This window comes from Melospiza georgiana, chromosome 23, assembly GCF_028018845.1.
Source record: "Melospiza georgiana isolate bMelGeo1 chromosome 23, bMelGeo1.pri, whole genome shotgun sequence".
Lineage (NCBI taxonomy): Eukaryota > Metazoa > Chordata > Aves > Passeriformes > Passerellidae > Melospiza > Melospiza georgiana.
The window spans coordinates 4,036,915-4,053,867 of NC_080452.1; the positions used below are offsets into that span (position 1 = coordinate 4,036,915).

At 48.2% G+C, this 16,953-nt stretch overlaps 1 protein-coding gene across 1 annotated transcript; it reads left to right on the top strand.

Annotated features, from left to right (window-relative positions):
• The first annotated feature begins 1,442 nt into the window (after positions 1–1,442).
• On the top strand, positions 1,443–16,583 carry LOC131093012 (cryptochrome-1-like). The gene is made up of 12 exons (XM_058040012.1): positions 1,443–1,566; positions 2,786–2,831; positions 3,439–3,852; positions 4,767–4,883; positions 7,642–7,789; positions 8,039–8,179; positions 9,309–9,479; positions 10,007–10,147; positions 10,573–10,724; positions 13,359–13,456; positions 13,925–14,035; positions 15,696–16,583. The coding sequence occupies exons 1-12, from the start codon at positions 1,443–1,445 to the stop codon at positions 15,785–15,787; spliced, it is 1,755 nt and encodes a 584-aa protein (XP_057895995.1). The 3' UTR covers positions 15,788–16,583.
• The last annotated feature ends 370 nt before the right edge of the window (positions 16,584–16,953 follow it).

The following is a 16,953-nucleotide window of genomic DNA, read 5'->3' on the forward strand; positions in this document are numbered from 1 at the left end:
AGCATTTGACAATGGAGAGTGTCCCACAGAGGAAATTAAACTGTGAAAAATTTCTCTTCCAAGTTCCTTAGGCCTTGGTCTGTCCCTGCCCCATCTGGTTCTGCCAGCTCCAAGGGCCAGTGGGACCAGAGAGGAGCTGCCTGCAGTCCTCCTCCTTCACTCTTGGGAATTACACAAAGGCTTGCATGGCTTAGACCATCTTTGAAGCAGAATCCACATCAGTGCAGATATTTGTGTTATTTAGTGGTGTTTAAAACCCCAACAACCCTGGGGCAACTCATTTCTGGATGCCTGTAGGAACAGGGGCAGCACAGTGGGTTTTGGATAGTGCCACTGGCAGCTTTTGCATCCCTCCAGCACATTCTTGCCTGTGGAGAAAAATACTCAGCATCAGGAGAGCTGGGATCAGTGACTGTGTGACCTCCTCTTTTAGGGGTGACATGTTGTAAAGATCCTGGAACATCAGCTGTGCAACCCTCAAGGTAAGGCCTAGATTTCTGTGCTTGTTGTCGTGGTGTACCTGTCCCGAAGTACAGGGATGAATCCTGTGTGAGGTGTATTTTCTACCTGCCTGGTTGATTTTTGGGGAACAGATGTGATCTGGATATGACAGGGAATGAACAGACTCGAGCTGCTCGTTCATGGAGAGGTGGAAGAGTAACAGTGGATAAATCTCAACATGATGTCAATGACAGACAGCACCTGCTCTGCCTTCTCCAACATTCCAGAGCATCTTTCCTTTCCTTGTGACACGACAGGAGTGTCCAAGAGCTCAGTTTCTTTCTGACACCACCCATGGCCTGCACAAGTGATTCCCCTCCCCATTCTTTCCCATCCAGTAGGGGATCCCAGCTCCTCACCCAGCTTTGACACCTCTTTGGCTCTGGGCTCCCAGCCTGCCAAGTGGGCTTCAGCCCATTTTAATAGAGCCTCTGCTCCTCCCAGCCTGTTTTAATGAAATCCTTGTCCCCCCAGCTCTGATTCCCCCAGTCCCCTTTAGTGGCATCCCCAGAGCTGCTGTTAACCCAGACCCTCCAGCCCACCCAGGCCCTGGCCTGGGGCCTGCCTGCCCTGTGCCCAGTCGGCGCTGTTGTGTGCTCCTGCAAGGATGCCATCACTGAAGGCATGGGTCCTGCCTGGGGACGTATCTTGGGGCCATCCCATGGGCTGTGTGGGGCACTGGGCTCACAGCAGTCCCAGGTGTGTGAGACAAAGGGGTGTGGGGGTGAGTGTGATCCCACAGATATCAGGGGGCTGCAGGGCCCTGGATTTGGGGCGACCTTGCAGACCATGTGGGGCCACAGGGCTTGGGACAGCCCCAAAGGCTGTAAGGCTGTGGGGGCCTTGGAGCCCCTGGCTGGGGCAGTCCCTCAGTGACCCTAGCTGGTGCATAGGGTGCAGGGAACTCTTCCAGCACACTTTGCATGGTTTAGTACCCAGAAATGCCATCGGGGTGCTCCCCTGAGCTGCAAGAGCCACCTTGTTTTTCCGGTTCTCCCAGGAAGTGGGTGCAGGGCAGAGCACGCCACACAGCCCAGCCCTGCCCTGGGCTGCACCCCAGTGCTTGTGAGTTTGGGGCCTTACTGGGGGGTTGTAACAAAATGGGCCTGTCTGGGTGCTGCTGGTGCATGTGTTTTGGAATGGAGAAAATCAGATTTATGGAAAAGCTGCTGGATGTGGGTTGAGCAGGGACAAGGGCTGAGTTGCCTGGTGCAGCCATTGTGAGGGGGTGAGTGCAGCTGTTTGGCTGGAGGTGCTGAGCTGGATTAGGGATTGTCATTTGGTTCTTTGTTAATCTCTGATCTCCTCTGGGGGTAAGGCTGGAAATTAGCATCAGGTAGGGACCCACCTGGGAGGTGGGTGTCGTACTTTCCCAATTTTACATGGGAAAGTGAGTTTAGGAGGTCCTGCTGGGCTTGGTGCTGCTCTGGAGGCAGGCTGGGAGAGCTGGGGATGCCCAGCCTAGAAAAGAAAAGGGGAGATTTCAGAGCCCCTTCCAGTGCCTAAAAGGGCTTCAAGAGAACTAGAGAGGGACTTGGGACAAGGATCTGGAGGAACAAGACAAGGGGGAATGGTTTCCCACTGCTGGAGGGCAGGGTAAGATGGGATATTGGAAGAAATTCTTCCCTGTGAAGGTGGTGAGGCTCTGGCCCAGGCTGCCCAGAGAAGCTGTGGCTGCCCCATCCCTGGAAATGTCCAAGCCCAGGCTGGATGGGGCTTGGAGCAACCTGGGACAGAAGAAGGTGTCCCTGCCTATGGCAGGAGGTAGAACTGGATGGGCTTTAATGTTCCTTCCAACCCAAACCAGTCTGGGATTCTGTGAAATCCGTAAGTTCAGATGTCTCCTAAAATCGCCTGACAGACGGAGCATTGCACCAGGTCTCTGATGAGCTGATTGCTCCTGTGGACCTCCTTGAAATCAGCTGATGACTTCCAGAAGATTTGCTGACAGCCACATCTGTGGGGTTAAAAAGTGTTTGTGCACTAAATGGAGCTCTGGCAGCTCCATCTGTTTTGATTCCTTCCTTCTGGTGAGCGTTACTGGGATGTGATTTCATTGAGGGATTTAATTTAGAGGATTTGATTGACTCATTTGGGGCAGAGGCCATTCTGTGTGGAGCTGGATGGTGATTCTGCTGCTGAATGATGGGGTCAGAGGAGAGGTTTGCTCTCGTTCCTGCGTTTCTCTCATGAAAACTTATCAAAGCAAGAAGTTTGTGGTAAAAACTGCAGAGGATTTTTTGGAGCTGTATTTCTAATTGTTAATTGACCTTGTTCTTTATAGGGATTTGGTATCCTGAAAGCCAAGGGTTCCTTTCCTCTTGTAGCCAGTGATGCCGAATTTTGCCCCAAAAGGCGAGAATAACTGCTTAAGAGACTCAGCTTAAGTCAGATAAGCAGGAGGTATTTTATTACGACGCATCGGAGAAATCACAAAATGGATTTCTGAGTTTCCCGTAACAAAAGCAAGCTTTTACACAGTTTTGGATATAAGATTGCATCAGATCATATATATAATCATATCTTTGCATGAATATTCATATGGGGCGTGGTATAGGCGGAGCATGGGCGGGGACACCTCTTTTGAGGATCATCTTGGTGGTCGTTCCGGTTGCCTTAATCATGGGCTGGGGTCTCCTGATGAGTCTTCCTCCTTAAACTTTTGAACTTCTTTCCTAATTTGGTCAATTCCCGGTGTACTTGGCTTGGTCTCTATGGCTTGGCAAAGTTCTTAGGGTCAGTTTGACATTGTTGGCTCTGAACATGCTTAGCCCATCAGTTCTCCTATACCTATCTCTCTTTCCTGTCATTGTGTTTCATACTTTAGCTGATTTATTGCTTTATGTGTTTCCTAATGCTATGCTTTCTTCAAATGCCTCACGTTCTATGTTTTAACTCATTATTTCTTGAAGGCTATCTGTTTTGGGGCTTCACCAGGATGCTGCATCGCACCATTCACCTTTTCCGGAAGGAGCTCCGGCTCCACGACAACCCAGTGCTGCTGGCTGCCCTGGAGTCCTCAGAGGCCCTGTACCCCGTGTACATCCTGGACACAGCATTCCTGACCTCCTCCATGCACATCGGGGCCCTGCGCTGGAATTTCCTGCTCCAGTCCCTTGAGGATCTCCACAAAAACTTGGGCAAGCTGGGCTCCTGCTTGCTTGTTATTCAAGGGGAGTATGAGCTCGTTCTTAGGGATCACATCCAGAAGTGGAATATCACTCAAGTGACACTGGATGCAGAGATGGAGCCATTCTACAAGGAGATGGAGGCCAACATCCAGCGCCTGGGGGCAGAGCTGGGCTTTGAGGTGCTCTCCCTGGTGAGCCACAGCCTGTACAACACCCAGCGGTACGTGACTGCCCCAAACCCACAAGTGTCTCCAGGGAGGTCATTTTAGAAGAGGAAAGGCCAAGTGTCTTGGTTTTTCCTTTGGAGGAAATTGAACTGTCTGAGGTGAACGTGGTGCTGTTTGCTGGGAGAACTTTGTTGCTCCCATGGAAGAAAGAGAAGAGATTGTGCACAGGTTTTAGAATTTCAGCCCAAACAGCTGCTTAACTTTTTCCTTTTGGGCAGTTTAATTCACCTAAAAACTTACTCTTTTAAACAGAGTGGAAGAAATTCTCTAGCACCTTTAGTAGGACTTGTAAAAGTTCTATTAAATATGGTAAAGAGTTTTTGGTGTCAGATATTTTCAAAGTCTTTCAAGTCAGCTTTCACTGGTGTTTGAATACACTTGGATCCAAGCTGTTACTCAGTGTTGAATGACTGAATATATTGAAATTATTAAGAAGGAAAGCAGTAATAAGTAACACTTCTAACAGCCCTAACACTCCAATTTTGCAAAACCCCTAAATTATGTAAATGAATGGATGTCTGTAACTTGCTGTCTTGAATTCAAGCTGTTTGCACAGGTCATTGCTCAGAGAGGACAGTTATTTACTGCCCTGAACCTATTTTTTGTGACTCCAGAGGTGTCCCACGCCCTGCCCTGTGTGTCCTGGCTGTGTGTGGCTGTGCAGGTGAAGCCATGACTGGAATCCTGATCCCAGTTTTGTTGTCTTACGTCCTGAGAAACTGCTCTTGGGATAGATGTACACTCACCCAGAGGAGTTTAACTTGTAAAATCTGTAATTTCTACATACAGTTGCACTAATGGAGTTGTTACAGCTTGTGATGTCACCTTCCTGTCCGCTGGCAGTTCCAGCTTCTTCCTTGGTTTCTGTTATGTGAGAAGAGCTCTTGTTGTTTTGGTTTTTTTTAAGGATTTTGGACCTAAATGGTGGGAGTCCCCCATTAACTTACAAGAGGTTCCTTCACATTCTGTCTTTGCTTGGTGACCCCGAGGTGCCTGTCCGAAACCTCACAGCTGAAGACTTCCAGTAAGTACCAGCCTGTGAGTGGGAATTGCTGGTCCTCTTTCTCTGCCCAAAAGAAGAGCCAGGCCCAAATGATAATGAGGCATTTTAGATGTTTTCTTGTTTTATTTCTGTGCATGGAGGGTTATTGATTCTATGTACAGGGGATGTAACTGTTGTTGGGAGGGGAGAGCAGATGGCAGAATGGTCTGATACTCATCTCTTATGGTATTTGTGCAGATTTCTCACCATGTGGGACACCTCACAAAGTAATGGTTGGATTCAATGACTTAAAGGTTTTTTCCAACCTTAATGATTCTGTGATTCCATAAAAGTCTTAAGCTTTTGCAAAGCACTTTGTCTTGGTTTGAAAAGACAGGTGTCTGCTAAAGAAGGCAAGAGCCTCCCTTGAAAGGGAAAATGTAAACCCCCTCCCTCCAAATTATTATAATTTTGAAGTTATGAGGGTCTCAGGCAAAGATATGGGAATAGGAATAACAGTTCTTTACTAGGAAAATTAAAAATACAAATGCAATAGTAAAAAAAACCCAAAAAACAACCAATACACTGACAGAGTCAGAATATGACCTGATACCCCATGTGTCAGGGTGGTGTCCCAGCCCCATCCCTTGGGGGCTCAGCCCTCCTGCAGTGCCAGCTGTGGTTCTGCTGGATCAGGGATCCTGCACAAGGGGGGAGTTTTCCTCTGAAGGTCCAGGGCTGCTGGAGATGGGCCTGGTCCCCCTCTGGGAATGCAGGGCAGCAGAAAGCTGCTCCTCTGGGAATGCAGTGGGCAAAGGCTGCTGTGCTGTTCCAAAAGCCAGATTCTATCCAGGTAGGAATTCTTGGCTCCTTCCCCTGAGTGGAACATCTCCCCATGGGATGATGGAATTTCATCAGCCATGCAGGAACACTCAATGGCCCATGAGCAGAAGAGATCTCCCCAGAGGGAGAGTGTGAAGATATAAAGAAAACTGCCCCATCTGCTTTTAACAGGTGGCCCAATGAACAGAGGATAACTGCCCCACCTCTAACAGATGGCAGTAGGATACACAGCCCCAGCCATATCTTGTAACCTAAGACACACCTTGAGAAAAGCTTTTAAGAGATGTCAAACTCCTGCAGAGAAAAGTCTGGGAAAAGGCATGCTCTGCATTCCTCTTAAGATTTTGGACAGGAATTAGATGAACCACAATAGTTTGTTTTATGCAGGAAGTTTGATGGAATGATCCTACTGTTCCCTCCTGGCTTTAAATCTCTGCTCCCCTCTGCTATATGGGAAAGAGAGACTTGAGCCCGTGTCTCCCAAGACTTGAGAAGTAGCTCGGAGTCAAGGATGTCTTGTGTTTAGCTCTCCATGAGGTTAGTGATTCAAAGGGAGGTAAGACTGGAGCAGGAGAGAGCTGGAATGGGACTGCAGGTGCTTGGGATTCAACATCAGGTGCCTCCTGCATGGCCTCAGCTCAGTGCCACCAACCCAGGCTTGGATCTTCCCATTTTGGGGGAGTCTTGTTACTTCCTGAATGTTGTCCTGAGACAGTCTGATAACAAGACTTATGTGAGTACTGGAATATATAAGTTCTAAGTTCCTGTATTTTTTTTCTAGCACTGTTTTTTTTGTTTTGTTTTGTTTTTTTGGTGTTTTTTTTTTGTTTTTTTTTTACCTTTCTTGCCTGATATGTTTGTTTGGACTTTTAAAATTAGTGCTGATGAGAGATAAGTGGTTCACATGCTTCCCAGCAGGCTTGAGCTATGCCAGTGCTCTTTAGGTGCCTGCAGCAGGGCTGAGCTCAGGTTTGTCCAGGTAAGTACAAAGATCTGTTGATGTCTGAGTTAATTCACAGGTTGTGAGAAGTCTCTGTGTCACCAGCACTTCCTTGGGCCTCTTCATCTGTGTTTTATGGGGTGGAAGAAGACCAAACTGATGCTCTTCCAGCCATATGGGGAGCAGAGGCCTTGGGAAGCTTCAGCAACTGAGGCTGAGGAGATGTTGGGGGGCTGCTACGGAGTGTGGGCTCGGGGGCCTTAGCTTGGTTAGGAATGAGTAGCTGGGGTGGCCCAGCTCTCCTGCCTCCTTTCTCTCTCCTGCCTCCTTCCCTATGAAACTGAAAGAGAGAAGGTTTAGATTACATGTTGGGAAGAAATTCTGCAGTAGTGAGGCCCTAGCACAGATTGTCCAGAGAAGCTGTGGCTGCCCCATGCCTGGAAGTGTCCGAGGCCAGGTTGGCCAGGGCTTGGAGCAACCTGGGGAAGGTGACCCTGCCCATGGCAGGAGGGGGAACTGGATGGGCTTTAATGTCCCTTCCAACCCAAACCAGTCTGGGATTCTGTGGCTCCAGAGTGACCTCTCCTCAGAGGCACTCAGGGGAGCTGGAGTGGCATTTGGAGGCAGCACCATAATTGTGTTTAGGGTCTGAGGAGGCTCTTGGTTCCCTCCTAGGTTTGGATGTGACAGCTGGGAGGAACTGGAGAGGAGCTGCCTCTGAGCCTTGTGTAGGGCATGGGAACTGAAAGGGGTCTGAGCTGGGGATGCAGCTGACTGCTCTGAGCACTGTAACTTGGTGGGACTGTTCTTCCCCAGTTCTGGCTAGAATTCCCTGGAGCAATTGCAGGATGAACTCTTCTCCCCCAGGAAAGTACAGCCTGGGATTTCTCACTGTACTTTCATTCTCTGTGCTCTGGTTGGACTGTGATAGATGATATTTGGTATGGCATTGACAGGGACTGCCTCTATCTTCTGGCTTCTGTTGTTCCTTTCAAAGAGTTTTCTCTCTCACCTCAGGAGATGTAGGGCCCCTGACCCAGGCCTGGCTGAGTGTTACAGGGTGCCTCTCCCTGTGGATTTGAAGATTTCCCCAGAGAGCCTTTCCCCTTGGAGAGGAGGGGAGACTGAAGGGCTGCAGCGTCTGGAGCAACACTTGACTGACCAGGTCAGCCCTGATGGAACCCAGGGGATGGTGGTGACTCCAGGTGGGCTGAGATCAGTGCCCAGCTTGGCTTGGAGGAGGGTGGCAGCTTAGGCTCGGGTTTTGTTCTCTTTCATTTCTGGGAAGTGGGAGTGTTTTCCAGGCATGACATCAAACAAGATAGTTAATCCAGTTCCAAGAGCTTTCCTCTGTTTGTTACTGGCCATGTGTCATCTCGTGCTGCCTGAACCCAAATTTCTGTTTTCATTTCAGGGCTGGGTAACAAGTTTTACTAAGCCAAGGACAATCCCAAACTCGCTGCTTCCAAGCACCACAGGCCTGAGCCCATATTTCAGTATGGGCTGTCTGTCAGTTCGGACATTTTTTTATAGGTTGTCAAACATTTATGCTCAGGTAAGCCAATAATTGGTCCTAAGTAAGCAAATCCAAAACTGTGACAAGTCTGGCATGGGAGGCAGGATTTAACACTCGGATCCTCTTGGTAGAGACTTGGTGTATCAAAAAATGCTGCTTTGTTACTGTCTTCTCACAGTGTCCCATGAAATCTGTGGAGTGGCTTCATGTTCTGTGAAACAGCCACAGAATGTCTGTAGCTCTTGCCAATTAAGTTTTAGAAACAGGATATTAATATTCTAAATTCATGTTTTCATCGGGAACTGTAGTGACAGGGCAATAGGGAATGGCTTCAAACTGAAAGTAGATTTGGATTAGATGTTGGGAAGAAATTATTTCCTATGAGGGTGGTGAGGCCCTGGCACACGGTCCCCAGAGCAGCTGTGGCTGCCCCATCCCTGGAAGTGTCCAAGGCCTGGTTGGATGGGGCTTGGAGCAACCTGGGCTAGTGGAAGGTGTCCCTGCCCATGGCAGAGTGTGGAGTGAAATGGGCTTTAATGTCCCTTCCAACCCAAATCGTGGTTCTATGAATAGAGAGCCAGCAGACCTGGGATCAGCAGGGAAGTCCAGAAAAACCTTCCTAAATTTCAAGGATTTAGCTTGAAATTTAGTCTGTCTGGTGGTTAAGGGAAGTTTCTGATTGGTTTGTACAGTTTTGTTTCTGGAAATCAACTGATTTTATCTTAGACAAGTTTTAATTGTTGCATAAATGAAAACCACTTTCTGAAATCTTGTTTGATTCTTAAGAAAAAGTGAGCTTGAAACCAGCCCAAGAAAACCAACCTCCTTTACCTCCATCTTAAGATTATCATTTGAGACATGGCTGAGCCACCTGAATTCAGTTAGCACATTAATAAACACATGCTTGGTGTAAGAAATCCCAGTGTGACACAGTTTTGGAAGGTAGGTGGAGTATGTTTGAGCTAACACTGAAGTCTGGCAGTTTGGCTTTGCTTTGGCCCAGACAGCATTGCCTCAGATATTTGATTTTCTTGACTTGAATACTAAAGTGCCTTGAAACTCGTATTTTAGTCAGATTCATCTTTATTTTGTAGGCATGACACACACAAAATGAGTGAAGCTGCAATGATATGTATGAACTGAAGCTGTCACCTTGTGTCTTTTGCAGGCAAAGCATCACTCTCTGCCCCCAGTGTCGCTCCAAGGGCAGCTGTTGTGGAGGGAGTTCTTCTATACAGTAGCATCAGCAACGCCCAACTTCACCCAGATGGCTGGGAACCCCATCTGCCTCCAGATCTGCTGGTACAAGGATGCAGAGAGGCTCCACAAATGGAAAACGGTAATGAGGTGCATGGCCACAACAGCTGCATTGGAGCTTGGAGCTTTCCTCTTCCCTTGATCTGTCCCTGCTGGCAGTTTGAATGCATCTTGCAGTGGTGTGACAGGCTGTGAGAGCTGGGAATGTTCAGCCTGGAGAAAAGAAGGCTCTAGGGAGACCTTAGAGACCCTTCCAGTGCCTAAAGGGGCTCCAGGGGAGCTGGAGAGGTACTTGAGACAAGGGATGGAGTGACAGGACAAGGGGAATGGCTTCCAGCTGACAGAGGGCAGTGTTAGATGGGATATTGGGACGAAGCTCTTCCCTGTGAGGGTGGTGAGGACCTGGCCTAGGTTCCCAGAGAAGCTGTGGCTGCCTCTGGATCCCTGGAATCGTCCAAGGCCAGGTTGGATGGGGCTTGGAGCAACCTGAGCTGGTGGAAGGTGTCCCTACCCATGGCAGGGGGCTTTAATGTCTCTTCCCACCCAAACCAGTCTGTAATTCTGTGAAAGCAGTGTATGGGGGAGAGCTGATGTCCTGTTCTGCTGCAGGCACAGACAGGGTTCCCATGGATCGATGCCATTATGACTCAGCTGCGCCAGGAAGGCTGGATCCATCACCTGGCTCGGCACGCTGTCGCCTGTTTCCTGACACGTGGGGACCTTTGGATCAGCTGGGAAGAGGGAATGAAGGTTCTCTGCTGCTTTTTATTTTCCTCTGTTCTGCCTAGCCCTGAGAAACCCTGCACAGCCTGAGTCTAGCAGTGGACAGTTCTACAGAGCAGGGTTTGGTTCTGCCCCTTCCCGTGGATCTCAGGCTTTATGGAATATCTTTATTTGTCACTCAGTGCAGTGGTGAGAGTTCATTCCCTTCCCCAAATGCTCATGATTTTTGGATAATGAGGATACTGGTGCAGACATGCTCAGTCTCTAGCAGGCTCCAAACCCAGAGTTTTTGGGTTGCTCTGTCCATGGAGAGCATTCCTAGTGTGCCTGTGAGGAGTCAGCCCTGGCCCCACAGTGCTGTGCTTCCAGTAGCAACTTCCCAGTCTGCTTTTGTCTAGTTTTTGCAATATAGCCATTTCAGGGCTATTTCTCTTCCCATTCCTGATGTACAGGTGTTTGAAGAGCTGCTTTTAGATGCTGACTACAGCATCAACGCTGGGAACTGGATGTGGCTGTCAGCCAGCGCCTTCTTCCACCAGTACACACGGATCTTCTGCCCCGTCCGCTTCGGGAAGCGCACAGACCCCCAGGGCGACTACATCAGGTCAGGGGACACCCACCCCGCCACCTCCCTGAGAGCCTCTCAAGCTCCTCTTGAGAAGGAACAGCAGGAACTGATGAAATGGATCAGTTTCAAACACACACACACACACCTGTTAAACGGGACTCATAGCAATGGTTTTATTGAAAACTTGGGGAAACTGAGGCATGGAGAAGCAGAGAGATATCTGTTATTCCAAGTGATGGCTGAGCAGGGCTTGTGTTCATTTGTGAGCACTTGTGTCCAGCACCATGTTTGATCACTAGGCTGGCTCCTCTTTCCAAAGGATTTGAGAAGAATTTCCCACAGCTTCCCTGCTCCGGTTTGCACTTATTTTCTTGCTTTTCATAGAATTCTGGGATGTGCTTGGAAGGGAGCTTAAACCTCATCCAGTTCCACTCCCTGCCATGGGCAGGGACACTTTCCACTATCCTGAGGTTTCTCCAAGCCTGGCCTTGGACAATTGCAAGGATGGGACAGCCATAGCTTCTCTGAGCAACCTGTGCCAGGACCTTACCACCGTCACAGAGAGGAATATCCCAATATCCCATCTAACCCTGCCATTCTTTCTTTGCACACATATAGGTTTTACTTCCCACTCTAAGTCGTCTTTGCTTCAGAGTCTCATTTTTGTTGTCTCTCCATAATGTGCTGATGGAGTTTGTCAAAGCACTGGGCTCACTGTGTTAGTGTTGAGCAAACAGCTTGTCTTGGTTTGAAAGGCAGGTGTCTGCTAAGGAAGGTAGGAGCCTCCCTTGGAATGGAGAATGTGAACCCACTCCCTCCAAATTATTATAATTTTGAAATTAAGGGGCTCTCAGGCAAAAATATATGAGATTAGGAGTAACAGTTCTTTACTAGTATGTATAACAAGGCAAACAAACCTCAACGACTGCAGCATCACGAATCACAGAGCAGGAGCCCAATCCCAGCCTGGGGGCTGCGGCGCTTTCCCTCTGCTGCAGTTCCGGGCACGGCCAGCAGGGGCGCTGCTGGCTCCCGGCGGGCGGGGCAGGTGCAGCGATCCCCGCTGGGCTGCAGGGGGCGCTGTGGGGCTGCAGGGGGCGCTGTGGGGCAATGGCGGCTGAGCCCAGACCGCGAGGGGTGGAGGAGAGGTTTTGCTCCACAAAGCCCGGGGCAGTCAGTCCCGGTGCCCCCAGAGGACTCTGAGAAACACTAGGCTGGAACAGCAGGAATGAGCAAATATTGGAATATGTTCCCAATATTACCAGGTAGCTTGTGTCTGAGCTCGTCTGACCCTTGCTGCTGGGCCAAAGGCGGCAACTGTGGTATTTCACCTCAGAGACACTTTTGGCTGGCTGGATGTGGCAGCGGGCACTGGAACAAGTCCAGGCAAGGTTAGAAACTCAGTTTACCTCGGGTGGAAAGGCTTCAGGCTAGGGTGAAGAGGAAGGAGATGGATTCTGTCAGAGGGTTTATATCCAGAGGTTTATTTCATGGTCACAGACATCTGAATCTTGGTAACAGCTCCAACAGAATCCTGAGCACATGGTCCTGGCTGAATTTAAGCCCAGGGACAGGGAGAGAGGAAGGGACAGGTGAGCACCAACCAGGTGGGAGGAGGAGGGTCTCAGGGAACCAGGGACACATAGACAGGCCAATGACCCCAGGCCTGGGGGCATCTTTCAAACTTGACCAACCACAGGATGGCCTTGCTGGAATGTTAAGACTGATTGACAGCCCAGCAGGGGGTGAGGGGGAAGAGAGGTATTGCCACACCTGGGAAGGGACTGGGAAGTAAAACAGGAAATGGGCTCACACCGCAACAAGCAAAAAATCCCTGCGTGGTGGGCGAGATGTGTCAAGATCTGTGGCAGGAGCTGGAACTGTGGGACGTCCCGGTAGTGCACAGGGATGCGGGGCCCAGCGGCAGAAGAAAAGCAGCTCCCAGCTGGGTTGTGACTGTGTCAGCGAATTCCTTTTCCCAGACTGCGGGTCCCCCGTCCTCCGAAGCCCAGATTGAGCGAGAGAACCGCAACTGCCCCAGCTCCCGTCCTTTACCTGCTTCTAATCTCGGGGTGTCTCTGTCCCTCCCAGAGAAGCTCCCAAAAATCAGAGGAGTTCCCCCTCCCCGCAGTCTCAAGCACACAGCCATCAGTGCTTCTTAGCAACTCAATGGGAAAAAATTCTTCGAGAAAAGGAAAGAAAACCCAACCCCCAGCACAGCTCATTTTCTCCACATCTCTTTCTCCCATCCTGTCTAGATTTGGGTATTGCCAAGGAGAAGCTTGTGCTGAGGTACCTCACAGAGTGGAACAAAAAATTACTTTGCCATTCTGCAATAATTTTTTAATATTAGTTTGTTTTTAAAATTTATTAATGTTTAGGATGAAATGTCAGTGAAAATTTTAAAAACTTATTTTGGAGGAAATCAAAACCAAAGTACTGTTTAAATCACCCCATTTATTCTATGCTGTGAAGTTAACTTTTGGAAGATATTACACCTATGGAGGTTCGAGAACATAAACCAGATCTTTTTTTTGTGGAGAATGAATCAGAACTTTCCCACAGATAGTAATCTTAATATTAACATGGCACAGATTGGTTTACACTTCTCTGAATGTATGAATATTTGGCTGCAGGATTATAAACCCACCTATTATCCTTGTTTTGTAGGAAGTACTTGCCCATACTAAAGAACTTTCCCTCCAAGTACATCTACGAGCCCTGGACAGCATCGGAAGAGGAGCAGAAGCAAGCAGGATGTATCATAGGTAATTAATTCATATTCCTTGCTAAGGATTTTTCTGCTGCTAACTATCCAAAATAAATGTGTATGAGATGGAAGCATCACACTTCCAACATAAGCTATTTATCTTCTGAAAATGGATGAATCCAACAGCTTTCCTTCTGTTCATTCTCCATTAACATTTTTTATAGGAGTCTCATTTCACAGTACATATTTTTGCTTCAACTTTATGTCCTAAAACTCTTGGATCACTCCACACTTTTGCCTTTGAATTTATTCATCTTGGATGCTTGGCTGCTTTAAATAATATCAGAACATCTTGTGCTTTTACTCCTGCTCTAACACATCTTTGAAGGCTCTTAGGTCAAAGTGAGAGCTCTTCTCTTTGATGGAAAGGATTAGGCACTTCAATTTAAGAAAAACTGGAAGTATTCCAAATCCACGGAAAATGTCTTTGCTGAGGGTGGTAAAGGCTCTGTCTCCACATTACCAGGTCAGGATTACCCCTTCCCCATGGTGAACCACAAGGAAGCCAGTGACCACAACATGCAGTTGATGAAACAGGTCAGAGAGGAGCAGCACAAAACAGTCCAGCTCACGAGAGGTGAGAGATGCTGCAGCACCCACATTCCCTGTGCTGTGACACACAGACTGTCCTCAGGAACCTGGGCTCTGGGGCTGGGCTTTGGGTGGTTTTCCAGGATGCTTTTCCATGTTGGATACGAACATCATGAGTAACTCTTCTGGTTACTGTTAAAATGCTGTCCCAAGTTCGAGAACAAGAGTGTGACCCTTTTCTTCCTTCCCTCTCCCCTTGGAGCATCCTCCTGCCTGTTGCAGAAATGCTTTCCCAAAACCAGATCTTCTCCCCCTGCCCTGACTCCCCAGCCCCAGGCTGGCTGTGTGTGTCTCCAAGGTGCAGAAATCTCTGCAGCTCTGCCCATGCCTCTTGTAAACCAGAACATCCTTACTTGTCTTTGTTACCATGATCTGCCCTATGCGATAGCAGAAATTGAGATTCCCACTGAGCATAAAGCTCTGAGGAGTTGAGTTGTTCCAAGAAATTTACCCCTTGGCATGGTTTTCTGCATTGCTTAACCCTGTGGATAACAATCAGGTAGTTATCAGGTAAGGCTAGAACACTCAAACTGTGCCGAGCCTGAGGTACTTCATTAATTAGGTATTTCCAGTCACACAGATGTGTCACTTATGGCACCTGTGGTCTTAAAATTGAAATCCCAGGGCCTGTGCTGAGCTCAGAGGAATCCTTCACAGTAAAACATGGAATCTCAGCCTGGTTTGGGTGGAAAAGGACTTTAAAGCTCATCCAGTTTCCACGCCCTGCCATGGGCAGGAACGCATTCCACTAGCCCACGTTTTTCCAAACCATGTCCAACCTGGCCTTGGACACTTCTAGGGATCCAGGTGCAGCCGCATCTTCTCTGGGCAGCCTGTGCCAGGGCCTCAACAGCCTCACAGGGAAGAATTTTGTCCCAATATCGCAGCTAACTCTGCCCTCTGGCAATGGGAAGCCATTCCCATTTGTCCTGTCCCTCCAGGCCCTTGTCCCATGCCCCTCTCCAGCTCTCTTGGAGCCCTTTTAGGAAGGGTCTGTCAGGTCTCCCTGGAAGCCTTCTCTTCTCCAGGCTGAACATTCCCAGCTCTCCCAGCCTGGCTCCATAATGGAATTTAAGTAACAAAATACCTTTCTATTTGAGACTGAGCCACAGCAGCCTCTCTATATTATAGAAACCCAACATGGAGCAGCTGAGGGGAACTTTAACTGTTCTTTCCTTCACCCCTCTAACTTGAGGGAATGAATTGTTCCAAACCCTGGAATGGATACCTATTAATGTGTCCATGATCTTGCACACTGGAATAGAACAGATATAACCACTGTATGCTGGCACTTATTCCAGCAGCCCTGTGGTACCAGGGACTAAATGTTGGAAATGCCAAAATTTTGGGAGTCCCTGACTCCAAGCATTTTCCCAACACCCATCTCAGTATGAAAACCAGGTCATAGAGGGGAACAGATATTGGAATAGAGTAAGGGCTAAGGAGTAGGATGGGACTTGGAACAGTCTGGAAGGTGTGGAGTGGAATGAAATGAGCTTTAAGGTCCCTTCCCACCCAAACCATCCTGGGATTTCATGATTCTTGTTGCCTATGAACAGAAGCATTTTGTGATACTTTGTATCTTAACCTGACTGAAGTCAGAGAAGACTTTGCAAACTTTAATCCTTCTTTATTTCTTGCTGTAGATGATGCAGATGACCCCATGGAAATAAAGGTAAAACGTGACCATTCAGAAGAAAACATTTCAAAAGGAAAAGTGGCCCGAACAGCAGAATAAACCAAAATTCCCTCAGGGGTCACCTGCTGAGTACCAAAAGAGGCAAGAGAGGAGAGCCAGGGGCCAGTTGAGCTGGCCAGCCACTGTCCTCCATATTTTGCCCTGCTGATGGTGCCTCTTGCTTGCGACCTGACCTCAGCACACGTGTTGGATCTTGAGTAGTTTTAGTGCAGTTATTTTGGATGGAATTGTTTATCTTTGAGTGGCTTCTGGAGCATCTGTTGAAGCTGTTGGGTAAATGCAAGAGGTGTGTGGTTGTGGCAGGTCCTGCTGCTGCAGCATCCTTCAAATCCAGGTTTTTCATGCACATGTATAAATAGATTTTGTGAAAAATATCTTAATGTCAGAAGACCATGTGCACATTAATGTGATTGCACATTAGTATTAGGACCTTGATTTGCTTGCCTTGTAGAGACAGACTTAGGGATGTTCAGATTATTTGTTCTAAGTTCCCAGTTTATGACTGTAGTCCCCAGTTTGGGGAGACAGAGCAGAGTGCAGCCCCTTGTACCCTGTGTGTAGGTTTTAAGTCATAAGTAGGAATTATGCATTTTGAGGACAAGGTTGAAAATATCTCACTAAATTAGGGCTAATATATAACTTTGTCACCATAATTCTCTTCCTTGGCTAACTAGAACTGCAGGGCAGAGATTACTTTTATCATGTACCACATGGAAAGATTTCTCCTTTCACTGAAATGTATTGTTGTGAAGTTTGACAAAGCTGGATGAGTCAATTATGATTGGGGGTTTGGGGGTGGGGAAGTGCAGTGGGGTTTTCATGGCTGCAGGTAGTATTCTGGGTTTGGAAAGAAATAAAACTTATTTCTGACATGAACAATGCAAGGTCTCTGAAGCAATCTGTTACCACAATTGATATCCATCAGTCCTCTCGGGAAACCTGGTGGCATAGCAGCTCCAGCAGCAATCCAAACTCCTTGGAAACATCCCAGGATCTAGTGCAGGAGCAGCACAGGAGCCATGAGCACCAGGAGGAGGCTGTAAACTGCAGGATCTTTCAATGCTGCTACAGAACTGCAGGACCTGTCAGGACAGACCATGCTGGCAGCAGGACAGTGAGGTGTAAATAAAAAGCTGCAAGGAACTTCCTGCTGCTCCAAGCCTGCATCAAGCTGCTGGAGATACCCATATTCCCTGATACTTCAG

What these genes read in the sequence shown, in the direction of transcription:
- LOC131093012 (XM_058040012.1), top strand. Translation starts at nt 1,443, where the DNA reads ATGCCATCGGGGTGCTCCCCTGAGCTGCAAGAGCCACCTTGTTTTTCC. An exon ending in AGCCTGTACAACACCCAGCG is followed by an intron (nt 3,853 to 4,766) that starts GTACGTGACTGC and finishes GTTTTTTTTAAG; the next exon opens with GATTTTGGACCTAAATGGTG. An exon ending in TGTCAAACATTTATGCTCAG is followed by an intron (nt 8,180 to 9,308) that starts GTAAGCCAATAA and finishes TGTCTTTTGCAG; the next exon opens with GCAAAGCATCACTCTCTGCC.